General features: G+C 37.4%; 2 protein-coding genes and 1 long non-coding RNA gene across 4 annotated transcripts in view; all 3 read left to right on the top strand.

Annotated features, from left to right (window-relative positions):
• The window catches only part of LOC134649589 (abl interactor 2), a 289,784-nt gene that overhangs the window by 94,821 nt on the left and 167,826 nt on the right, over positions 1-27,137 (top strand). The gene's annotated exons all lie outside the window — the stretch shown is intronic.
• The window catches only part of LOC134649683 (uncharacterized), a 148,409-nt gene that overhangs the window by 2,321 nt on the left and 118,951 nt on the right, over positions 1-27,137 (top strand). The gene's annotated exons all lie outside the window — the stretch shown is intronic.
• LOC134649555 (putative sodium-dependent multivitamin transporter) lies at positions 1,946-24,431 on the top strand. 2 transcript variants are annotated; one of them, XM_063504328.1, is made up of 10 exons: positions 1,947-2,248; positions 8,060-8,182; positions 8,545-9,107; positions 9,186-9,282; positions 9,598-9,762; positions 19,461-19,618; positions 21,041-21,245; positions 22,036-22,230; positions 22,856-23,020; positions 24,330-24,431. In XM_063504328.1, exons 2-10 carry the CDS (start codon positions 8,066-8,068, stop codon positions 24,348-24,350), a joined length of 1,686 nt encoding a protein of 561 aa, XP_063360398.1. In that variant the 5' UTR covers positions 1,947-2,248; positions 8,060-8,065; the 3' UTR covers positions 24,351-24,431. The 2 variants fall into 2 exon arrangements, with proteins under 2 accessions (XP_063360397.1, XP_063360398.1); XM_063504327.1 differs by lacking the exon at positions 24,330-24,431 and having other exon boundaries at positions 1,946-2,248; positions 22,856-23,086.

The following is a 27,137-nucleotide window of genomic DNA, read 5'->3' as shown; positions in this document are numbered from 1 at the left end:
GACGATTGTACAAATTACTTAGGTAAGGTAGTAGGTACTTACTCAAATATTTTTTGATAAAATATTATTTAATAACTTTTTCTAAGGACGCTACGCATGAAGAATTTGGACATTGACCCACCTATTTCTACGAGCTAGACAGCAAGATGTATGTATGTATGTCACTTTATTGCACATAAACAGGTTTATATAAAACGGTTAAAACAAAACAAAAATAATAATGTTGTGTACAAAGGCGAACTTATCCCTAAAAGGAATCTCTTCCAGCTAACTTATGAGAAAATGTGAAAGGATCAAACACTAACAAATGTAATATTAATTTTTTTTGGAGAAATTGTGATTTTTCGAAAAATTGCGGGTAAAATTGGCTAATTACATGGTACTCTATTTTTCAGATTCATAAATTACTATGTTACATTGCATATAGATTGCATATGGATAGTATATGACATACCTACAAGTACCTACATTAGCACCATCTAGCGAGTATCAACACAAGCTTATGATTATATAGAACTTATATAATCATAATTTACACGCCAAGCCCCATGACTGAAGTTAGTACCTTTGCCTTGCGTATAGATGGCGCAGTCGTCTTTATACCTAACCCATTTAATGATTACGAAACAATATTAAGCAATAATTACTTTTTCGTTTTTCATTAAAAATGAAAATGCAGTGAAAGATTATCAGTATCAATAATCAATTGGTTGGTGTGACTGTGACCATTGTTTTGTAAACACGGTGAACGCGGTAAGTAATATGCGTGCGCATACGTTATCAGCGTAAAGCGCTTTAGTTTTGTTTAAGCTTTGTAATTTTTGAAGTGAAAACTTCTTTAGCGGCGCTGGGCACTTTTTGAGGTGGGGAAAAAATGATAAACTCGAGACAGCGTAAGGCGATCACGTGACCGTAAGGAGCGTAAGGCGATCACGTGACCGTAAGCCCCGTAAGGTGGCCACTCATAATTTAAATGGCATTTAAATCAATAAAGAAAAACTCAATGTTATTTGACATTTATGTTGCGGACTCCTTTTCAAGACTCTTTACCTATGTTCAAATAATTTGACGTTGTCATGGCAGTATGTAAATAAACATGTCAATGAAAAAGTGTGATCTTATTTGAGAATGATAATAATATATTATAATAAATAAATAGAATACCTCCGCTAAACGTATGTATCGTGTTAGCGGGCGTCGGTAACATAGTGAGGTGACTTTTCACTTCTATCGGCACTCCCGGAGTGCAACCGTTGTTGCTTGTTTTAAGGAGGTAATAATGGATCGTTTTCATTTATTTCTCCTTGGAATAACATGCTCATTCGATCATGATAGGAGAAAATATCCATATTATTTTTTGTTCTGTTACCGTATTACAATTTCTTTGTAAAATGATAACGGAATGGAAAAAGACTTGAGACTTTTTTCTCTCATAAGTATCAAAAGAGCTCGTAACTTGAGCCATATGTTTAGTAAAATAAAACAGTCTAGGAAAAAATTAGTAAAAAAGTGGGTGACATCACCGTTTTGTCAAAATAAGAATTTAAAATCAGAATTGGGCTCCAGAAACTTGACACCTCAGTAGCGCACCCAAAACAGTTTTAGACTCCTTGCATATTTTATTGCTATTGATATAGTAGTTATTCCATGCGCAAAACGTTTCTGACGTTATGAAAACAGACATGATATTCGAAAGCAATCATAATCATAATGCTTCTTATATTTTGTTTTATTTATTGGATTGGATTGGAAACAATTTGAAAAACGTACTTACCTAATTTGTCTCACCGTTTCTACGTCTGTGCTCGGAGTTGATGGCTGCTTAAATAAATGTAAAAGAACGCATGGTTGACCAAAATTTGTTTTCTGATAATAAAAATTGAACAGTAAGACGTAAAGTGTTTAAACCGCTTAAAGGGGCAACGCGTTGTCAGATATCGTACGATATTGCCCAAAACATAACCTATAAACTTCAGCCAGGGAACGAAAGCAATGCTGCCATCATCTAAAACCCTGTATTACAGTGACATTACACCAGATTCACTGGTGCTAATCAGACGTAATATAGCATTACACAATATTATTGTTAAACAATACGCGATGTAATGTTAGTATTTTTAGGTTAAGTTTATGTGATCGCGAAAATAAATGTACGTTAACAAATAATTTAAAGAAAAGTGATATTGTGATTTAATAAATTGGCAACGAAAAATAGTTATTCTGAATTTGACGACCTCCAGTCAGACTTGTAAGTATTTTATCAAGGCTAAATAATCCTATTCCAATGGTGTAAGAAAATTATGACTTAAAAATGTAATTTTATTTTATTTTATTAGATGAATTAGCTGATAAGGGTGTTTAGTTATCAAGTATAAGTGTGCACAATATGTTAATTGTAAATGGTTAATGAATGTATAATATGTTTTTTTTTTCATAGTAATTTTAGTTATTCAGTATTAACAGTATAACTATTTTTTGTAATAAAATTATTTAATAACAAGTAAGTTTATGACAACTTACAATTAAATTATTTTATAAAAATAAAATGAAACGAATATTATAATTTTATTCATATTTTTTTTTTAATGAAAGGGGGATTTTTGTTAATAAATTTAACATGGTACCTATATTTAAGAAATCATTTATTAGCTAGGTACACTCATATTTCATGCAATCGGGTGGGTGTGTTTTAACAACTATAGAGTTGTATATTTAATAAACGCTACACAATATACTGCTACGCTGTATTTCCAAATATAATTACGTACCTAAGTAGGCATTGAAGTATTTCTTATTTACCTACTAATATCAAATATTTTCCTAATAATGATCATATTTTATAATAGGAATAGGTACGCTTCGGCATATCCTTTAGTTTTACCTACCTATATACTTACATTATCCTTAACTTTCTTCTTAATCTTGATCTAGGTACCTAATTAGGAAGTAATTAAATATGTGGTATTTGAATGTGTCTTTTTTTAGAAGAGATGTAACCTATATACCTACATATTTCCATGAGCTATATAATGTTTATAAAAATGTTCCAATTGAGTTCGATACATAATATTTTAGCAATCATCAGGTAATAACTAACTAGAGCATGTAGATGTGTGTTTTCCCTAGACGTCGTAATTCGAACGTTGCGATGCAAAACATTTATATCGGACGCACTATTGCAATTTTCAGGTTATGCTAGAAGACTAGGTAGCGAATAATAAAAGTGTATAATTCAGCATAAAATTGATTTGAGATAGCAAACTACACAAAACATTCCATATTTACCTATACCGTTGCCCGTTAGACTGTCATCAGACACTCACGTGGCGAAGGCATTGAACTTGACTAAAACTTTGCTTTGAGATTTGAATTTTATAGAATATACCTATTAAGTAGTTGAGGTAACCGATTAAGTAGGTAGGTACTAAGTATAGGTCTACCGTATAACTGCGAGGCGGTTGGTAATAAGTTAAGAACGCTCTATCAAAATATATGAAAATAAAGTAAATAACATCACGTTATTTTGAAGTTCACCGTCGTTGTACAATTGAGGGTTGAAAGCATGTCAGATTATAGGTAATTTGGGGTTTCAACTTGTGAAAATGAAATTAAAGTGTTATGAGTAGAAAGTAGAGAAGGAATTTTGATATGAATAAGAAACAACTGTAAGATCTTGTTTGAATAGCAGTTTCCCAGGTCTGCAGGTTAAAGTTTTAATTATTTTAGATATACAATAGGTACCTAATTATGTTAGTGTCTCTTGTAAATGGGGATCTTTGTTTTAATTTTCCGTCATATACCCCGTGTGAACGGAACTAAACTATTTAACCTAAAACTAAATTATTTACTCACCTTGGATATATTAGGAATACGAGGTTATACATACTATTTATACAATAAAAAAATACTATAAATAAATATTTCTGCTGGGAGAGTTTTTAATGAGTTAATAAATTCAAGAAACGGTTTTTTTATATATAAGTAAATGAATATTATAGCGCTTTCCTTTATGTTGATTTGAAAAAAGGTTCATAATACAAAACAATATATTTATAGACTAGCTGTGCCCGCGGCTCCGCCCGCGTGGAATTCGGTCTGTGTCAGTAAGCTAATTCATCCCTAATTTCTCTTTCTCTCCCCTGGAGGCGGAACTTGAAGTAAAGTTGACAGATGGATACGATTAGCGGACTGAAGTCCAGATAAAATATTTTACAATTAGGTAGGTACTTACCACTAAACAAAACTACACTCCAAAACCAATAGTCCGCCCTTAGTAGTAGTAGTTCGCCCTTATTCCAATATTAGACGTGATTTAAACGACACAGAGTTATAGTAGGTGTATAACGGACCCCTGCGTGGGCGGGCGCGATGTGTAGCCAACGCGCCCAATGAGGTGAAGGGGTGATTTCCCCAAGAGTCGGGTCCGAGTCCGGACGGCCGCTGGCGAGGTTGCGGAAGAGTACTTCGGCGTTCCTTATAGCAGCGAGGCGGCAACAGAGGGGTTTTAGTGGGTAAACCTGGGGTCTCATTAGCTCACAACAGGGAGTCCCACATAACCATCCCGGCCCGTCCCCGCGCCGGGTGGTATGCTTAAAGCATTTCCCCTCTTAAAAAAAAAAAAAAAGGTGTATAACGGACAATACAGTACTACTTTTGTATTTTTACGTTCTTGAGTGTACCTATCCAAAACATGTCCATAGCAAATATCATCCAATTCTGTCCTCCAGTCAAATCATTCTGAGCATGAAAAATTAAGATTTATACACATAGAAATCCATACTTCCTAACAAACTTTCGAATTTAGGTCTAATATTATATTAGTTAGAAGTAAGATTACAGGAAAGGAGAATATTATAAATATCAAAAACTTGAGGCCGAGTATTTACACTTTATTTACAGTTATGTTTATGTATGCACAACTAAATATCTACATATATGTATGTACCGGGGATTACTTTTAACAGTGTAAAAAAATGTTTAATTATAAATTGGCCTAAGTCGTAGTCGCTTGGTAGGGTGCCCAGAATGCCATCTTTATTAAAGTAGGGCTTAACCCTTAAAATCGTATTAAAAACGCGAGCGCAGCGAGCGCGAATTTTTTTTGATAGAAAAATAATTGAGAGATGGGAGTAATGTTGTCAGGGACACAGCCGCAATGGTTTACGTGAAACGTTGGTGTGGATATCTAATGCGAAAGCCGAAGGCCGAGCTCCATGTAGGGCCGAAGGCCCGAAGCGTCCAGGCTGTCAGTACTTAAGCACAGAACAATAGTATCAGTATCTAAATGCGAAGGCCGAAGGCCGAGCTCCGCGTAGGGCCAAAGGCCCGAAGCGTCCAGGATGTAAGTGTTTAAGTCGTAGTAGTAGTCGCTCGATAGGGTGCCCAGAATGCCACCTTTATCAAATTAGGCTTAACCTTTAAAATCGTATTAAAAACGCGAGCGTAGCGAGCGCGAATTTTTTTTGATAGAAAAAAAATTAGAGAGGCTATGTCAGGGACATAGCCGCAGTGGTTTACGTGAAATTTTGGTGTGGATATCTAATGCGAAAGCCGAAGGCCGAGCTCCGCGTAGGGCCAAAGGCCTGAAGCGTCCAGGATGTCAGTGCTTAAGTCGTAGTAGTAGTCGCTCGGTAGGGTGCCCAGAATGCCATCTTTATCAGATTAGGCTTAACCTTTAAAATTGTATTAAAAACGCGAGCGTAGCGAGCGCGAATTTTTTTTTGATAGAAAAAAAATTAGAGAGGCTATGTCAGGGACATAGTCGCAGTGGTTTACGTGAAATTTTGGTGTGGATATCTAATGCGAAAGCCGAAGGCCGAGCTCCATGTAGGGCCGAAGGCCCGAAACGTCCAGGATGTCAGTGCTTAATCACAGAACAATGGTATCAGTGTCTAAATGCGAAAGCCGAAGGCCGAGCTCCGCTTAGAGCCGAAGGCCCGAAGTGTCCGTCGTAGTAGTAGTCGCTCGGTAGGGTGCCCAGAATGCCACCTTTATCAAAGTAGGCTTAACCTTAAAAGTTAAAAACGCGAGCGTAGCGAGCGCGAATTTTTTTGATAGAAAAAATTGAGAGAGGCTATGTCAGGGACACCGCCGCAATGGTTGAATTTTGGTGTGGATATCTAATGCGAAAGCCGAAGGCCGAGCTCCGCGTAGGGCCGAAGGCCCGAAGCGTCCTGGATGTCAGTGCTTAATCACAGAACAATAGTATAACTGTCTAAGTGCGAAGGCCGAAGGCCGAGCTCCGCGTAGGGAGGAAGGCCCGAAGCGTCCAGGCTGTCAGTGCTTAAACACAGAACAATAGTATTAATGTAGGTTAATGTGTGTGCTGGGCTCTCCAGTACCCGCTGATGCACCGCAGTACTTACCGTCGAGCGCGTCTGTCGTGCGAATCCGCTGAGCGGTCAACCGTTCTTCGCACTGCGTGAACGTCTCCGATTCTTCCTCAGATTCCTGAGACCGTGCTACCTTGTAACCTCAATACGTTGCGAGAATTTCGCGAAAAATTAGTTTTTTTCGGATAGGTATGGTAACGCGTTTAAAATGCAAGTCCCAAATTGTTTGACATTTACAATTACTTAATACCTATTTAAAAACTTTCGCGTTTCGAACACATATTAACTCACATTTATAGACGGGCGGGCCTATCTCGAAATTTATTTTATTACCTTTATTTACCGACGTTTCGACACAGGTTTCACTGGTCATGGTCGCGGCTAACTGATGTCCCAACAAAATGTCAAAACAGAGATTTGTGCAACTACCCGACGAAAAGTGTATGAAAAAGTTTGGGGTAGACATCATATTTTCAAACCACCCACTTCACATAATGTTAATTATATTGTCAATAAACCCGCGCTAGACCCGTCTATAAATGTGATTTAATATGTATTTGCAAAGACGTTTGACATTGACTAAGAAAAATGTTGTTTTTTTTACAAAGTACATTCACAAAAAAAAAGTGTGCACCACTTTCTTAAGTTAGCGCCATAAGATTCAGGTGCAAACATAACTTAATTGAGTGTAGTGGCCACCCCCCCTTTTAGGGGTTGAATTTTTCTAGCCTAAAATAGGGCCAGGGAGTTTCTTGACAGATTAGTAAAGTTTGCATCAAAATCCGTTCAGCCGTTTTCACGTGATGCGCGGTCAAATAAACAGACAAACAGATAAAAGATAAACAGACAAACAGACAAACAGACAAAAATTCTAAAAACTGTTGGAACGTGTTCTGTTATCGATTCTAAGTATCCCCAACCAACTTTTTTTCGAATATCTTCCATGTACAGACTTTCGACCCTCTTCAGCTTTATTATATGTATAGAAGCAATCCCGATGTTATTATTTATTATAACTCAATATTATTAATTTATTATTTAAGATTACTATTTGGCTGAACTGTTACAATACATGAACTTGAACTTTGATGCCATATTGTATCATAGTTTCTGTATTTTAAGATCTAATAATCTTATCATACTCCAAATAAGATTTCCTTTTAAATTGTTGTTTGCGGTAGTGATACACTTTGATTACTTAAATTATATTTAACCAGACTGCTCTACTGCAGTGACAATAAATTAAAATGTGTGCCATTTTCAAGAAAAAGGTGCCACATTGTCGCTTGCCATAAGGACGCTCTGACAGGTTATTCGTGTAAAGATACAAGCAAATTACGTCCGTATGGTAAGCGCCAAACTGGTGCCCTTTTATTGAAAACATCACATTTAATCACTGATACAGTTATCTACAAATATTAAAACAAAAAATAGTTTATATGGCATTTTGACTATAATACTTTATTTGACTCGTGTAGGCCAGCCGCGCCTTTTAATTTATAGAAATGATTGAACCAAATTAGTGCAATTGATAACTGACCACTATTAATAGTGTTGACCTGAAGCTTATTGTGGATGGCAACAAAAAAGGACCTTAATTATTATAGGAGCAGATAGCTAATAATAATAATGTAACTAGATTGCCAATTAATGCTGCATAAAAACCAATTGCAGATAACCGCTTAATGAAATTTTAGTCAAATATACGTAAGCCATTTTATTTTCAGGACAAGATGGTGCAATCGGTATTCGGAGTATGGGACTACGCCATAATGGCCTTAACAATGATCGCATCCATCGCAATTGGACTATATTTTCGCTTCAGCGGCGGAAAACAAAAAACAAATGAGGTTATTAACTACTTAAATACCTAATAAGGGCTAGTGTAAGGGCGCATTTAGACGGTGCGAGAACTCGCATGCGAGTTTGATTACATTGCGTCGTTTGATCGGTCGGCTGAATTGATGTATACCTCAATGGTCCGCAATGTAACTAAAATCGTATAAGAGTTCGCGCTCCGTCTAAATGAGCCCTTAGACAGTCGCTATTCAGTAACTTTAATATTAATATGTACCTATCTTTTGTTTTTTTGGTTCTAAATACCCAAAAATCTTTTACGAAATGAGTCAAGTACGTACTTATTATTTTTGAGTGCTTACGCATTTGTTAATTCATTTCAACAACATAGCAAGTATATACACTTTTTTTACAGGAGTATCTTCTCGCAGATCGAAACATGTCTATACTGCCAGTGGCAGTTTCCTTGATGGCATCATTCATGTCGGCTATTACGCTTCTCGGGGTGTCATCAGAAAATTATTCCTATGGAATGCAATTTGTCGTCATCAACATATCGTATGGCATCGCCACGCCGATCGCAAGTCGGTATTACCTGCCTGTGTTCTTCGGGCTACAGAAGACAAGTACTTATGAATACTTGGAACTGCGCTTCGGACCTCACATACGAATGCTAGCCTCCCTCACATACACTTTACAAATGGTGCTCTACAACGGTATCGTGCTCTATGCTCCTGCTATAGTCCTAGAAGCCGTCACAGGCCTGGACAGACTGATATCTATACTAGTCGTTGGATTAGTGTGTACTTTCTACGCAACTTTAGGCGGAATGAAAGCCGTAATCTGGACTGATCTTTTACAATCCCTGTTGATGTTCGGTGCTGTGTTCAGTGTAGTTGTATTCAGTTCTGTACAGCTTGGAGGCTTTAGTAAAATATTTACAATTGCGAAAGAGAGAGGAAGGCTTGAGTTTGACAGGTAATATTCCGCATTAATAAGAAAACAAAGTAATGTATGTGTGAACTTGTCTGCTTATACTGTTATTTTGTTTTTCAGTTTTAGTTTTGACCCGACAGTAAGAAATACTTGGTGGTCATTGAACTTCGGAGGTTTGATCACCTATTTGTCTCTGTATGCGGTTAACCATACTCAGGTAAATACTTAAATACTGCTTATTCCAGCAATGTTTTAATAATTATCTATCTATTGATTTATATTTATCAAATAATTATGAATCAATAGATGATAAACCATAATAGATGGAAAGTATCCTCAAAGAACAATTATTCAAATGCTTTTTTAAGAAATTGGTAAAAGTATAAAACTTGCGTACCCACCTACTAGGTCTGTTGTGTCACATTAATTTTTCTGTAACAACGAAATTCAAAACAGCAATTAAATAGACTAAGAAATCATGCGTTTGAACGAGAAAAACGCAAAGGTTACAAAATACTTTCCTACTTTGTAGATTCAGCGTCTACAGACGGTGAGAACGCTGGAGCGCTCCCAGGCGTGCTTGTGGTGGAGCTGGCCCGTGCTCTCCGTGCTGAGCATCTGCACGTGCATAAGCGGGCTCGGAATCTTCGGCGTGTACAAGGACTGCGACCCGCTGGCGGCCGGCAGTATCACTAAGGTAAACTTATTTCTGGAAATTGCCACTATCAAACTTGTGACTAAGGGTTTGGGATTTACGGGAAGACATCCATTAAAACGGCGTGTAACTTAAAATGAAAATGTGTTATTAATTTAACTTATTATAAATTAGGTATTTAACTTTGTATTGACATGAAACAATTATTTACGATAGGTACAAGTGCGGAAAAGAGGAAATTCGAAACGAGTGGCGATAAATTAAAACACGACCGAAGGGAATGTTTTAAATCAACACGAGTTGCGAATTACCTATTCGCACGTGTATCGTACAACGTTTTACAGTACATATGGCACTTTAAACTTTTGACTTAGGCACGGAAAGTGATATTTCCCGCACTAGTTCGGGAAAGTAGCACCATATGTAGGTACTGTAATAGTTATTTTCGATACAAGTGCGAAAAAGAGGAAATTCGAAACGAGTGGCGATAAATTAAAACACGACCGAAGGGAGTGTTTTAAATCGACACGAGTTGCGAATTACCTATTCGCACGTGTATCGAACAACGTTTTACAGTACATATGGCACTTTAAAGTTTCGACATACGCACGAAAAGTGCTATTTTACGCACTAGTGCGGAAAAGTAGCCCCATATGTACTGTAAAGATAATTTAAGCACAGTATTAATATTTGCGATAAAAAATTGTTTTTGTTTTGTTTAAACAGGTTAAATTGTTTGCATACGTTAGGTATACAAACCAATACAGACCTGTGGGCTTAGCACGGTAGCAGTTATCACGCAATATGGTATAAAATATGTGAATAAAACGTTAGTTACCGACGATTTTATCATGCATACTATGGTAGCAGACGATATATGGAGTTATCCACATTTGACAGCGGTAGATGACAGAAGACAATTTGCATAACATGGGGGTTGGATAATTTGACATATTATCCCATTTTGACAGTTCAACTTAGTTAATTTTATCTAAGTGCTTCTTAGGTGACGATAAGCCTTGTCGTGAAAGCAAAACTAGTGAATAAACCTATTACAAATACAAATTACAGGTAAATATCCGTTTTTCTATGATTATATTGAGAGTTATTAGTTACAATGTTCCGCTTTATATAATATAGTCAATATTTTATTTGCAGGGAAGTCAAATTTTATTATTCCTACTCGCGGCTGCTGTTGAAGAAACAAAGCGTCGAAAAATCTCGTGCATAGCTTTAAGAAACGCTTGGAACCCGTTTGATATGCCAGACGAAGAGTTTCGGCATATTTACAGAGTGTAAGGAGTGTGCAGTGCATTTATGTGCCGAACTTAACGCAGAGTCTCAAAACGGTGATGGATTACCAAAACACCTTAAAGGTAAAGCTTAATAAAATTGTAGTGTTTCTTTAAAGTTAATATGTATTCCATGTAAGACAGGCGTCTCAATGACAATGCTACTAAACTCTTAAATACTATCTCATATTATAATTGTAAAAATTAGTATGTTAAGATATTCTGTTGCACAATCTTATACTTACTAACAGAGGTTACTTATTTAAGCCACTTTTTACCTCAACATTCATATCCTAACCTAAAGGGGAAAGTCTACTTACCTAGGTACAAATATTACATCTATGTTCTTATTTGTTTTAGGTTTTAACAGTATTAGCTGTAATACTGGTAGCTGATGGCAACTACCAACGCGGGACTAGTCAAGATGATGGCTTGTCCATTGGCCAGACTACTGTAAGTCAATACCTTTCTCGAGCAACTTGCACACAGAAGGTAAGTTCTCTTGAGCACTGAATTAAGTACTTACTAGACATAAAAAACTGTGACGTTCCACTAGGCGTGTCTTAGTAACTTTTTTGAATAAGTATGAGTGTGGCTGTATTGTGCAATGAGATAGGTAACTATTGTTTGATAGTTATGTTAAGTAGTTACTGGGTCTAGGATACATACTGTTATTCTTCATATTCAATTATTCATTATGTGAAAAAAACTGACAATCACAATATAAATTCCTGAAAATCTACCATGTGTAATTTTAAGTGAAATTGTATATTGTGAGATAAATAAATCATATCATATCATATCATAATCTGGGAATGCATTTAAGGTTTAACTAAGGCATCCAGTTCTAGTTCTAATGTGCTGCATTGTTGACAAACATACTTAGTCATATTTTTATTCAAAAAAAATAATACATGCCTATTGCTTGATGACTAGCGGAATGCGCAGCAAGCAGCAACCTCGAGTCTAGGACAAAACTTAACTTTCATATTTTTGGTGTGCATCAGTAAGCGTTCATATTGCTCTTCACGAGACTCCAATGGATAATACATATATATAAAAACTAGCGGATAATATATATAAAAACCAATGGATATTATTCCCCGAAATGGTCGTTCCCGTCGATTAGTTACTAGTAGCTATATTTTGGGTGCAAATAGCCTGCACTCATGTGAAAATATTTCATTCATAGCTGCCACATGAACCTGTTGTTACTTATTTCCTTATTTTTCTTCCAGAAAACTTCTCGTGGATACAGGGGGAAATTAAGGAAGGCGCTCCCCGAGGACTTCCTAAGCATCATGCACAAAACCGGCTGTTGTTAAGAGCCCATCAACCTGCACACTAGCGCCACTGCTAAGTAATCGTGATTATTTCAATTTAACGAAATATATTTAAAAAAGGGGGCCGCTACGCATTGTATCTTGTATTAAAGTACCTTTTGAATACTCGTACATCAAACTAGTTTCTATGTTGCTGGATTCGTCAATCTATGCGTCCAAGTTAAAACGGCCGTTTTTGTTTTGAGTTTATAGATTGACGAATTCAGCAACATAGAAACTAGTTTGATATATTCACAAGGTACTTTAATACAAGATACAGTACGTAGCGGCCCCCCTTTTTTAAATATCTTTCGTTAAATTGAAATAATCATGATTATTTAGCAGTGGCGCTAGTGTGCACGTTGATGGGCTCTTGAGAATGTGCGCGTGCGAGCCATCTTAATAAATACTTATTTCGCCTATAACCAACTATGTTTTACTATCACACAAATACCTACCTAATCTATTTACCTATTTTTCTATGGTCAATCTTCATACAAAACAGCATTCCCCGCATGTAGGTGTCGCTTATTCTTATTTTTCATTTTAGCGTACAAAATCTGTCACTGTTACTACTTATAGCTTCTAAATGTATTTAATCCGACTTTCATATATATACACTATAGTATAATTAAAGCATTTTAAGCACGTTCTTATTTAAAGACGCATCTAGTTAGTCTGTGGCGGCATAGAGAAAAAAATACATAGAGTGCTCACTCCATACATCAGTTTCAGTACCAAAAAGACTATTAGCATCTAGCATCGAGTAGCGGAACTATCAGTACTGCTACTTGACAATAGATGTAGCACCGACAGGAAAGTCTTATGCTGTTGAGATAAGACTTTCCGGTCGGTGCGACATCTACTGTCAAGTAGCAGTACTGATAGTTCCGCTACTCGATGCTAGATGTAGACACTGAAATTAATAGTCTGCTGATGTATGGAGTGAGCACTCTTGTCTTACTATATTTCTCTATGGTGGCGGTCAAAAGGTTAAATAAGAATATTCCTAAATGCTCTATTATGCTATAAGTCTACCTAGTTTAGTAACTATAACTACGGTCAGACAGAGTTTAATACTCTAATAATTAATGTTAAATTTTAAAAAACTATGTTAAATCCATTAACAACAATGTCAATATTCTCGCGGCGTTGGCACTGTTGTCAGTCTTCTATGTTTACTAGGTAAGTTAAGAGCCCGTCAACGTGCACACTAGCGCCACTGCTAAATAATCGTGATAATTTAAATTTAACGAAAGATTTTTTTAAAGGGGGCCGCTACGTATTGTATCTACATAGTATTAAAGTAACTTTTGAATACATCAAACTAGTTTTATGTTGCTGGATTCGCCGATCTATGAACTTAAAACAAAAACGGCCGTTTTAACTTTGGACGCATAGATTGAAGAATCCAGCAACATAAAAACTAGTTTGATGTATTCAAGAGGTACTTAAATGTGACGGAATCTATGAAAAGGGACCTTATTGTCGATGGCGCTTACGTCATTATTAAAGATGCTCCGATATAAATATAATGCCGCGCGATGTAAGCGCCATCGACAATAAGGTCCCTTTTCATAGATAATGCCCCAAATACAAAATACAGTACGTAGCGGCCCCCTTTTTTAAATACCTGACGTTAATTTGAAATAATCACGATTATTTAGCAGTGGCGCTAGTGTGCACGTTGATGGGCTCTTAACAATATCGGCTCTGTGCTGCTGGAGAGAATATTATAAATGGGTAAATAACACAACTATTGCCAAAAAGATAAACCAAGTTTATTTTCACATTAAATTATGGTATACAAACAAATCATTAATTGTCGTCCCCGGTGCGAAAGTGCCCATGATGCTAGCAACTTTTCAACGCTGGATTACTATGGGCAGCTTTTGCACCAGGAACGGCTCGGAGCGAGGGCCGTAATGTATAGGTATACATAGTAATGACCTGAAAAGGGAAAAAGTGTTTTGGTCTCAGACACACTCAGAGTACTCAGACAACGATATAACCGGAGAGTTAGCCACGGAAATAGGTACTTATGCAATTTATAGAGCAACGTAATCCCTCTAGTTAGTGGGCCATACTATCATTATTAATTAATCCAGCATGGCAGCAGTTCAGCGGTGGGTGTGTGAGTGGATGGGCAACAAAGGGGTTGTAAAATGATATCATAGCTAATTATATATTTAATTCAAATATAACAATGCCAGGCGTTTTATTTGGGGGAATAGTAGTGTCAGGTGATGAAAGTACACAAACCACTTGAGCGCCTGCAGGAAGACCATGAGCAAATTCCACCTGACTCACAATTGCTTCACGCATAGTTGTATATGTCTTCTACTTTTTCTTAACACATACCTAGGCGTAATCGAACAGAGTAGTACTATTATTTATTCTGTGACAGAGTACAAAAAGTACGATTGCGAAAAGTACGAGTGGATTATATATATTAAGCTCTTAGACTAATATATATAATATACAAATACTTAAATACATAGAAAACATCCATGACTCGGGAACAAATATCTGTGCTCATCACACAAATTAATGCCCTTACCGGGATTCGAACCAGGACCGCGGCTTCACAGACAGGGTGACTACCCATTAGACCAGACCGGTCGTCAAAACATATATATGTACTTACATAAGAGAATTTGGGACGTTAGCCGCGTACCCTGCCTCGTTTCCAGCCTTGGCCACCGGTGGACTTGATCACTTTATCTTTAGTGTATGACATATATTTCAATTTATAAGAACTGAAACAAACTACTAATGATGTCGCGGGGTAAACTATAAAAATACTAACGCGTTGGCCACATTGCGCGACTGGCTCCGGCTAAGGCAGGGAAGGCTAGATGGGAACGAAAGGTCCGATCGCTGTGTCTCGCTACAACCTATGGTTGTCGCCTTAGCCGAAGCCAGTCGAGCAATGTCATGGCCAAGCCGTAAGGCTAAAGGCTTCGTCACACAGGCGCGTTTTCCGGGCGGGGCGTTAGCGGGGCGCGCCGCTTTTACATATAAAACGCTCACGCCCCGCCCGGGAAACGCGCCTGTGTGACGGAAACTTAAGCGTATGCTGAGACGCAGGCGACGTAGGTCACGCAGCGCAGCACAGAGCAGATTTTTGTAAAGTATAGAACGTCCTTTAGGTACGCACACTCCAGAGTAAGGACGTTCCATACTTTACAAAATCTGCTCTGTGCTGCGCTGCATGAACTGCGTCGCCTGCGTCTCATAATACGCTTAGCCTAGTGGCATTATTCATAAAAGTGTTACTGCCCTGAATTAGCTATGAATCGTTTGTCTTTATCTGTCATTTTGACTTAGATAAAGATAAGATAAAAGATAGTTTATTCAAGTAGGCATAATTACAATGCGCTTATGAACGTCAAATAAAGCTAGGTAGACCGGCTCCCTTATGTATTTGAAAGAAAGGGATAAAAAATTATTTAACTAAATCAGGTCCGTAAAGTTTTATGAATAAGGTGGTAAGTACATATCTTGTCAAATAAAAATGATATTTTTGATAAAAGTTTTTATTGCCGACTATAAAGGCCCCTGTACACAATGGGCCATCGCCGGCCAAACCAAGGGACGCAGCCATGCGGTAGAATGAGATAGCAATATCACTTGCTCCCTCTAACGCATAAATGCGTCCCCCAGAATGGCGCATTGTGTACTGGGGCCTTAACAGGCAATTAATACCTACTCATAAAAACAATTTCTAAGAAACCCAAACACAAATTAGGTTGCTTTATATATATCAAAGAGTTTCTTTGCCCACATCCTGCGTCCATCATCAGATATTCGGTGGTACCATAATATTGCGTTATCAGTTATCACCCAACTTAAATAATGTATATTAAGTTTTAGCTCAATCGAATAGAGACGTGGGGTCTAATTTATCTTGTAATATGTACTTGATACATACATTGCAACTTAAAGGTTTGTTAGAAAAAACCTTTTAAATACCACTGTAATAGTTTCACCTACATATGCTTAACAAATAAACACTTTTACTATTGACTTCGAAATGCATGGACGTGCCTGCTGAGAAGTGTGTTCCAGGCAGAAAGTCAGAACTTTTTTTTGGCGCACTCTCTCGTTCTATAGCTAAATATTATGACTATCCCTTTTCTAAATAAGTCATTAAATAATTGAGGCTGCAGATTTTAGTTAATTTCTATCGTGTCCTCGATAACTTGAGTGTCCTCCAATATGTTATGACTGAAACAGAAACAAATAGATTAGATGAGGTCATGATTCTATAGTGGCGCAGGCTAGTACAGAGGTTCATTTGCAAATTATAAGAAATTAATGTCATTTTTAGAAAGCTGTCGTTTTTAAGTCAGGGGGATTTTATAGTTTCATTGGTCCGATTTCGTTTCGACTGAAAATAAATTAAATTTTGTTCCAGTAACTATTAATCCGTTATTTAAAGCATTTTTGTTATTATTATTTTATTAAAGAGTACCTATTATGTATTAAAGTGTAGTCTATGCCACCTGCGGCATAAAAACATACCAATGAACATCTTATTCAACAATATTTGTCTCAGTAGTTAAGCTTTTATGCTAGGGTAATACACGACACAAACATACCCACACACATACATACATACCTACATACATAGGCTGCTAAAATCATAATTCTTCCCATTGTCACGTATACAATCAAACCACTTAGGGTATTGCAAATGAAAACATTTAAAATAAGAGTACCTACTTAAATCTTTCAATTAAACTGCTGGCAATACACACTAGGCTATGCCTGCGCAGTTTAGCATGTACACTGTACAGTTCAACTGCACAGGTAAAGCCGGTTTGGAAACTGCAGTCGAATGCCTTTTTACCTGTGCAGTTAGACTGTACGTAAAAATTAAATATTAATAATATTTTATCCTTATGTCTTAGATTCATGGCACAAAGTGTGGTGGTGTTTTTCTTTTGTCAATACACTTGAATTCTTACATACAAAACCAGCTTCTACAATATTCAGACAGGGTAAAAAAACAATTTTGAAAGTGAGGTCTACGGGTTCCAAAGTTTTTAATTGTTGTTACAATCATTATGACCTTTTTCTGCAGTGTGAAAAAAATGTCAATTGGTAGTTTAGTAGTGTATCTTTCAATGTTGTTAACTCTAGTTTACCAAAAACAAGTATAACAAACTAGAACTTTCTAGTTAGGTAATTAATCTACAGTTGGATCAACTTTTACAACATCCATTGTTGCCATGACAACTTCATGCAATTATAGTAGTCATAGAACAGTTTTTAACAAACTTTTGTCACTTAGTAGAACATAGTCATAGTAGAAGATCAGTGTCAATAGTTTTAAATGGCACAATAAACTCTTCATGGTTTTAGTTTAAGAAAGGTGTACTTACATCTCCAATCCTTGATTCTTCTGGATCCATTTTAGACAAGCCAGTTCTCCCGGTAATTGGTTGAGTTACCGCTCACTGCTAGCGGAGCCTGGGTTGCTGCCACATTGATTTTTCTAACTTTGCAGCTCAATTAACGACAAGTCTGACAATAAAAATAGAATTTATAGATAATTGACACATTTAACAGCTAAATTGTATTCAGTGATGACTTGATGACCCTACCTGCAACGGTAGTTAGAAACTGGATTTGGGCTAATATCAACAAGATAAACAACAAACATTAACACATTAACTGCCAGCGACTCACTAGGGGAGTTCACTGTTCGTAGGCGCTTTTTGCTACATACGGTTTTTCCCGTGTTATCGGCTACACTCGTAGCGCGTAGCTCGCGCTGGCACTGAATGTTTTAAGTAATGCTAAGTTATGGATGTTTCTTGTATCCATACTACAAACTTTGCTTAGTTTGAGATGAGGTTGATCTGTATTAATTATTAGCATAGTACTTACCGACTTCCATGCCTGCTGCCACTGATGCCACTGATCTGTACGGATCGTGCTCTCATAGAACTTGTATGCAGCACTGCACTTATCTCTGGCTTCCGAGAGGCTCATGGTCCTCCCTGTACTCCCTGTAGGCGAACAGGGGATGCTGAGTTATATATTTTGCTAGCATTTTCTTCTGCGTCAAAGAATCGACTGAAAAACATATTCATGACAAAATCAGTTATGATCAAACGAATTATAACTTTTTCTGTAAATAAATTATTGGTTTTTAGAGAAACTTACATTATGCGTGGCATTTTCTTTAGATTTCACAGCAAATCAGTATTTTTCTTCAACTTGGTTTGTATTCTGATATTTTCACTGATCACGCGCGTACGCGATGCTTGTCAATGTCAAATTATTGTCAATTGACTCAATTGTCAAACACGATTATCCGTGCATGTTATAATGTAGGTCAATTTGTATAAAGCTGTCACTCATTTAAACACTTTTCAATTTGGAAGTGTAGTAATAAAATTGACTATTCATGTTCAAACTATGTCCGACACACGTCCGACATATGAATAAGGGCAGCCATTGAATAGATTTTTCATAAGCTCTACGCATAGACAGTCGTGGTCACTATCGTATGATAGTCGATAACTTTATTCAATATCGACGTGGTAGGCTTATCGTAGCTCGGGGCCATGCTCAGCGATATGACAAATTTACCAATAACGTTAGAAGACAACGTATCATACCACGTGCAATATGATACGCCCGTGCTAAGCCCGCTGTTTGACATTGGATGTAGGGTTGCCAGATGGTCGGGATTCGGCGGGATTCTCCTGATTTTTAGCATGTGTTCCCGATTCCCGACGAAGTGAAAATTGTCCCGAAAAACAGCTTCACGTTATAAAACAATAATTTCAAGTTCCGAACTGTCGTCGAGCGAGCAAGCGACCCGCGTCGAGCCCGTCAGCGCGCGCGCGGGGCGCGCGTGGCGTGATTGGGCAGAGCAGCTGACGCAGTGCCAATAATGTAAAATATCGTTGTTTTTAATACAATTAATTTAATTTGATAGGTTTTTTTCCCGACTTAAGGCCAAAATCCCGAAAAATTTATATTTTTTCCCGAGAATAGCGGCTTTCGATCTGGCAACCCTAATTGGATGACAATGACGTCAATAAAAACTTATTAGGTACTGGGGTTACAGTATACTAATATAAATTTGTGTCATGTTGCATGTCAGATGGACCAGCTAATGCCTTACTACGTGGTGGACGCGATGAAATCCGTCCCCGGCCTGGCGGGTTTGTTCGTGGCCGGCATCTTCAGCGCCTCGTTGTCCACCGTGTCAGCCGCCTGCAACGCTCTGGCAGCTGTCACGCTCACTGACTACGTTGGCAAGTATGTAAGAACGGATACGGTCACTTTACCATAATTAAGTCCGCGTCACTGAGTAAATGATTGAAATGATTAAATGATTAAACATTTTCGGATTTCGCGGATTGATTGATTTGGAAATTAAACGAGCTAAGCGGCGCAGTGATATTCGGACTGATGGGCGGTATACATAAAGGATATCTTCAGCGCTGAATTATTACTGATCTAACATCGATGAATAAAAATTAAGCTACATACTACCGTAAAATGGGGTGAGTAGGTTTCGCGGGGAGAGGTGGGTTATGAATGGGGAGAGAAGGTTTGAGAGGGGGGTGAGAAGGGATTTTAAGGCTACTGCTACAAAAATAATGTATTCCAATTTAAAATGGAGCTATAGTAATACGCATAATAAAAAAAAATCGATCCAACATTCTTCCAAAATCACCTTTGTATGAAAAGCCCTCTCACCCCAAATACGAGGCACTACGGGGTGAGGTGGGTTTTCCTCTTTATCGTCAAAGTTATGAAATGGAACTACCCAAAATAAGATAAAAACTAAAATACAAACGTCCGGAACACTTATTATATTCACCATTCAGTTTGCATGTGTAAAAATAAAATGTTATCGAGGTTTGAATGTCAGTTTTGCGCCTACTCACCCCATTTTACGGTACTTATATTAAAAATATTTTAAGAATGTACTTCTCAGGGATGAAACAAACCTAAATAAAGGCTATTTTATTCATGTCTCTAAAGTTCATACTTATTATAAAGGGGTTTTTCAATCTGACCTTTGAATATTCCATGCTACCCAAGAGGAATATTATCGTAAGTATTTTAAAACATAACATATAACTAAGTCGCCTACTAGAGTACTAAAAAGGATTATAGAATAATGTCAAGTAAACAAATATGCAGACAGCAAATAAGAAACTTGTTTATCATGATAAGATGCAACATTAGACAAGGTGGTTTGAATACATTATTGTTAAAAATAATTATGGTAGTTGAATATACCTACAGTTTTCAGGTGTCATCGATCACATCAATGCAAATAATTCTAATAAGTTGCAAATATATTGAGTATTAAACTTATGGTGCCCGAGAACGCAAATGCGACAGCAAATGCATTCAAAATTGAATCGTTGATATATATTTTGACGGCCGGTCTGGCCTAGTGGGTAGTGACCCTGCCTGTGAAGCCGCGGTCCTGGGTTCGAATCCCAGTAAGGGCATTTATTTTGTGTGATGAGCACAGATATTTGTTCCTGAGTCATGGTTGTTTTCTATGTATTTAAGTATTTGTATATTATATCTATCGTTGTCTGAGTACCCACAACACAAGCCTTCTTGAGCTTACCGTGGGGCTTAGTCAATTTGTGTAAAAACGTCCATTAATATTTATTTATTTATTTATTTTATTTATTATATTTTGCTTATTTCAAGATGGTGCCACGTGCGTGACTCGTACATCCCCTGGCTGACGAAGCTGGCCGCCTGCGGATATGGCCTCGTGTTCCTGGCTCTGGCCTTTGTGGCTGAACATCTGGGCGGCTTGCTTCAAGCGGCGCTCACCATCTTCGGAGCTGTCGGAGGACCGATGCTCGGAGTATTCACTTTGGGCATGTTCACTACCTTCACTAATGAAAACGTAAGTGAAAATGTTCATGTTTCTGGCTGTGGCTTTCGCGTTCGAACGTTTGAGGGGCTTGCTTCAAGCGGCGCTCACCATCTTCGGAGCTGTTGGAGGACCAATGATCGGAGTCTTCACTTTGGGCATGTTCACTACCTTCACTAATGAAAACGTAAGTGAAAAAAAGGTTTAATTACTAGATTACCGCACCTAAAGTAATTTAAAAATTAGTAATTAAACTTTTTTGCGTTCCGCTAAATCTGTCCATAAGTGTATTAAATAGATCTAAATCTAATAATTCTTACTAGATTTTCTTAAACAACTAAATTTTACGGTTAGTTAAGAACCAAAGGCTTTAATGAATAATAATATGTTTTACGAGCTATAGTTGTTAGTAGAAATAGCCGTAAGTAAATACCTAGTGGTTACGCAATACCGCAATACTTATAAGATATCACTACTTCAGAGCAAAAAAGTAAATAAAGACGTAATCTTCATTTAACTAAGTGGTAATCTTACGATTGGCTGCATGAAGAACCACGTTGCATGTAATTCATATTGTACGCTACTGGAACACAAAATCAATTACTCGGATTCGTTGAAATAATTCATGGTTTACGAGAAAATAATTGCACACAGAAGTGTACCTATTTGTAGATCAGTGAAGGTACACAGTACACACTTCTTTTCATTTCATGTTCTTTTCACGTCCTGTGCCAACTAAGATAACCGAAAACATTAAATCGCACAACCTATTAACTGTCTTCAGAAGTAATGGTGATCAAAAATCTATGCATTATAATTGCAGGGTGTTTGCGTGGCCCTGCTCAGCGGGATGGCTGTAACACTGTGGATTAGTTTTGGAGGCCCCCGCCCGCCGCCTGTCAGTCTGCCGGTCAGCGTGGCTGGGTGTGCTGCCAACATTACCCTACCGGAGACTCGGACTACGGATCCCAGTGACTACTTCTACTTGTACAGAGTGTCTTACTTGTGGACTAGCCCAGTGAGTAGAAATAACGGTATTCTCCCGTCATTATTTCTTGTCGTTAACGAATTTTATTTAAAATACTTGCAAAAAAACATTTATTATCAAGCAAGATATATACAGTGGTATTACTAAAAGAAATTAAAAACTAGCTTAAATCTAAAATAGGCCCTTGAGGTATTGCAAAAACAATCGTTTTCTTGTTTTCTGAAGCTTTGGTCTTCGATCGATGCCATACGATTTGGATGTACAAAATGAGACGACGTACAGTCACCTGCAAATATATGTAACTCTTCAAAGGCCGCAAAAATATCTGACACGATCTCATTTGTAGAGCCATAAAAGCGTGTCACATATTTTTGCGGCCTTGGAAGAGTATTATATTATTGCAGGTGACTGTACGTAGCGTACGGTGTCAGTAGGAGACCAAGGCCTAAAAGTCAAATAAAATACAGACAGAGCTTAGGCCCCCAATTTAGCACCGAGAGTGCTGATACTCGTTCGCTTTGAAAACGCATCGCAAACTGCGGACATTTTATTCGCCCATTTTGTAAAGATGGGTGCTGATTCCAGCCAGAAATTCCGCCTCTCCGGTCGACTCCTGGTGGTGGTGGTAAATTAAATTCGCTTGGTATTGTTTCAGATCGGCTTAGTGTGGGTGCTGGTGGTAGGTTCGCTCGTGTCGCTAGTGTGGAAGCGCCAGCACCCGTGGCAGCGAGCTGGGCGCAAGCACCCCGACCCAGCACTTTTCACCCCGCCCCTCGCTCGCCGGTTACGACATACACAGGAGACGAAAGCTGATGTACAGGTATGCATGTTTATTAGAAATGTACAAGGCTCTACTTATGCCAAAAAGCCGTAATTGACCAGTATCCAAAAAAAGTCAATAGGCATGTCCCTTCCTCCTCATTCTGATAAGGTGACATTTTCGGACCAGAAAAGTCACTGTTGACAGCTGACAGATCAAACATCCACAAAAGTTTCAGAATAAGAAATTAAAATCAGAATCGGTGTGTTGCATGCGCGATGGCTTCTACGCTCACCAAAAATGTATAGGACTTATTTTTCGTATTTCTACTGCGAGGGCAAACTGCTTCTAAACTTCAGCATGTGCACAACACACACGCAGCTTACTCACTTATAGATTGATGTACCGTAAAGTCGGGTTACATTGGGCATTGGGGATTTGTATCAGACCCTTATATACGTGCGATTCAAGAGTCTGTTGAATGAATGTAGCCCGACCTTACGGTGTATCTTTAACATATATTTATATGAATTTCAAAAGCATGATAAAGGTTATTTGTATATTTTTTTACGTCTTCGTTGCTCTTGAGTCTGGACAGAACATAATAGCGATGCATTTTATTCCTTAACTTTTTAATTGCATGTTGGTTTTCTTACCGATTTATATTTCGCATACAACACTGTAGCGCATGTTTGGCACGTACCTACGCGAGTCACGAAAATAGTTCACGCAGCCATGCTTCACTGTGAGATTTTACCTACATGTTAACATTAAGCAGAAATTAACACACAACTTTACTGGCATGGTGTGTCCGTGCGCTGCAGTGGGCTTCGAGTTATTATTATTTAGTATGTATTTAGTTTTCTATTTTTTCTTGCATGTGCATGCTTTCTTAGTAATCTGTTATAGATGGATGCCTCCTATATATGAGCCAGCTTTACACGTCGTGTTTTTGTGAATATAAGAGGTATGTCATAGCTTCTTAAGTTTTAAAATACAAGTAGTGTTCATTATTTTTATGATCATTTAACTGCATGAAATATTTATGCTTGCTTACGATTTGAATTTAGATACTATAAAACTGTATTGTGCTAAATATAATTATCGGTATGGATTTACTCTGGTTTCGTTATATAAAATGGTGTTATTATTTTGATATCGTCTATAAATATTATATATGAACGGGTGTTATAAATTTACGACGACCGAAATGATGTGATGCAATGTCGTGGTCGTTAGTTAGTTAGTTAACCCATGAACCATAAACTTCGCATGACAATCGACAGCTATCATTGCCAAAACTTCAAGATACCTAATTATATAGCTAGAAATAACCACATTTTTATACAAAAAAAAAATTTGTTTTCAGTGCGAGCTGTTGAAGCGGTGAACGACCGAACATGCTACGTAAAGTAATTTATTTATGTTTTGTATCTTGAATTTAGATTTATTTCATAATTAAGTAGCGAATTTAAAAAAGTATTATCACATGGTTCATTTCGTGTATGCGCCATATTAATTAGGCTCATAAACTGCATTCGAGGCATCTTTTAAATTGGATCAATCAGTTTTCAATAATATCTGCCCTCTCGTCGCTCACACTATAGCTACTATGCAGCTTATGACCACAAAGCTTAAGATTGTTTATACAACGCTGGTTAACTAAAAAAGCTATAAAATCGATATTTGCCCGTATTACTTCGTTAAAACAAAAAGTCTAGAATAAATAAAAGCTTATTGCTTTTATTGTGATTGTCTCACCTATATCTTAGTGATAATACCTTTATGACCGTATAAATAGGTGTGTAATTGTTATTCAGTGTAAAATGACTTAATGGGTACTTAAGTAGTCACATGCCTAGATATCAATATAGCCACAAAGGCCACATGCACCTTGGTTACCGCATTGTGATTTACAGGTAAGTAGCTTTTATGTTGTACACATTTAATATTGTAAAAAGGTATTGAATGTTGTACCTTTTTACAAAGTCTAGGTAAATATAATGTTGTCATTAATACCAGTATCGGCAGCGAGTTTTGAATGTAAATCATATAAAAACAATCTGTCAACCACCAACCAGAAGTAATTTACCGAAGTTACTATATAATAATTAAGTACTTAAACGTGAAGTTTTAAGGGGCTACATGCTACATGGATTTAGTGCAAATTATATCTCGTAATCATAATTGTGCTTGACAATATATATTATAACCGTAAATTGTGCTTACCTACTATGCTCGCCACTGGGTAAAGCCTGACCAGGTGACCAGTAATATATGATCATTGTCAAGAGGGCGCTGTTATTCTCATGTATAGAATTACAGTTTAATATAGTATGAAAAAAATAGTTCCAGTGAAATTCTGCAACATGACGCGTGATCATATATTCCTGGTCAGGCTTTAAAAGTGCTCCAACTGTTTTTATATATGAAAACTATATCACAACCTCATGTAACTAAGTGTTACAATATGATAGTAGTGATGGCTCCTTTATATCGACATATAACATATAACTACATCAATATAATAGTTTTAAAATTAAAATTAAATATCGAGTTTTTAGCAAATTATGGAGCAAACTAGGCAAACTTTACGATAAAAAAGTTAAATATATGAGTTATATCGGCAATATATTATGCACCGCTGTGATAGTTTTACGAGAAACTGATCTTCCATTGCTAATAAGAGAAAAATTATTTATTGAATAGTAGGTGTATAATGTAGTAATGTAGTAGTAATGTAGGTAGTACGAGTATTAGACACGTAACACGAGTGAACCTCGAATTATTAATGTTGCATTTTTAGCTATATATTCATTTAGTTAAGTAGGTGAACGTTTTATTATGTGTTATGGTACGTATAGTGAAATTTGGACGTTTGTTGATTTTGTTTTATCTTAAATGATATTAAATAAGTTATCTTATGAATTATGAACATGGTAAATCTCAATTCATTTGTTATAATTATAACAATCGACGAAAGTTTCATTCTGGGGGCCTAGCTTAGATGACAATCGTTTGGGATGTAAGACAACCAAAACGCAAACGATTGCCACTTTTGGCTAGGCCACCTCATCATATAGAGCTTAGTACTTTTTTAAATGATTTATCACGAAAGTCTATATTTAGATCACGTCGTGGACAATTTTTTATAGAACTGTTATACATATAAAATGTATAATCTAGGCTAGTAACATTGCCGCCTGAGCCTAACATTGCAAGCCCCTTTCTGTCTGTAACGCCTTCAGACGTAACCACGGCAATCTTGTCTTTTTATAATGGGTCGGCCTCTGGTCTCGATGGTTTGCGACCACAGCACCTTAAAGAACTAATCTCGCCGGCCGCCGGGAACAACGGCCCCCGTCTGCTAGAGGCCCTCGCCAAATTATGCAATTTCCTACTGAGAGGTATGCTAAACATGGAGGTAAGACCATTTCTTTATGGGGCCTCTCTTTGCGCCTTATCTAAAAAAGACGGTGGCATCAGACCGATTGCAGTAGGCAGTATTTTCCGGCGCCTCACGGCTAAACTCTGTTGCCGAGCAGTAAGAGAAACAATGTCTGGCTATTTGCAGCCCAGACAGTTGGGTTTTGGCACAATTCTGGGCTGTGAAGCGGCAATACATGCCACTCGTCACTTCGCAACGGAACACCAAACAACGAATGACATCATCATCAAGATAGACATTAAAAATGCTTTCAATAGTGTAGAAAGAGACATCATCCTCAATGAAGTCCTTGACAAAATTCCACGCCTTTACCCCTTTATCTATCAATGCTATGCCTCTCCGAGTAATCTCTTTTACTCGGGTGAACTCATCCAGTCTCAAGTCGGCGCTCAACAGGGCGACCCCCTAGGGCCCCTTTTATTCTGTCTGGCCATACATAAAATGATTTCTGCAGTTAAAGCACCATTAAACGTATGGTATCTTGATGATGGTGTCATTGGAGGTAGCCCCGATGTTGTCATAGAAAATTTAAAGACCTTAATACCAGCATTAAAAACAATTGGACTAGAAATTAACCCTTCAAAGTGCGAATTCTTTACTTGCGGCGATATAACTTTTGAAACACTCACAGATCTCGAAACGGTTCTACCGGGAATGAGGCAGATTGTTAAATCCTCCTTCCAACTCCTAGGTGCTCCCATATTCTCCGAGGGTGTCAGCTCTGTACTA

Source organism: Cydia amplana, chromosome 7, assembly GCF_948474715.1.
Source record: "Cydia amplana chromosome 7, ilCydAmpl1.1, whole genome shotgun sequence".
Lineage (NCBI taxonomy): Eukaryota > Metazoa > Arthropoda > Insecta > Lepidoptera > Tortricidae > Cydia > Cydia amplana.
The sequence above is the reverse complement of the archived record's forward strand: the minus strand, read 5'-3'. Positions and strand labels throughout refer to the sequence as shown.

Bases quoted from the DNA above. Each gene is read 5' to 3' on its own strand.
- LOC134649555 (XM_063504327.1), top strand. From the start codon at position 8,066: ATGGTGCAATCGGTATTCGGAGTATGGGACTACGCCATAATGGCCTTA. The intron at 9,108-9,185 runs GTAATATTCCGC...TTTGTTTTTCAG, and splicing joins GGAAGGCTTGAGTTTGACAG to TTTTAGTTTTGACCCGACAG. The intron at 19,619-21,040 runs GTATGTAAGAAC...GCTTATTTCAAG, and splicing joins CTCACTGACTACGTTGGCAA to ATGGTGCCACGTGCGTGACT.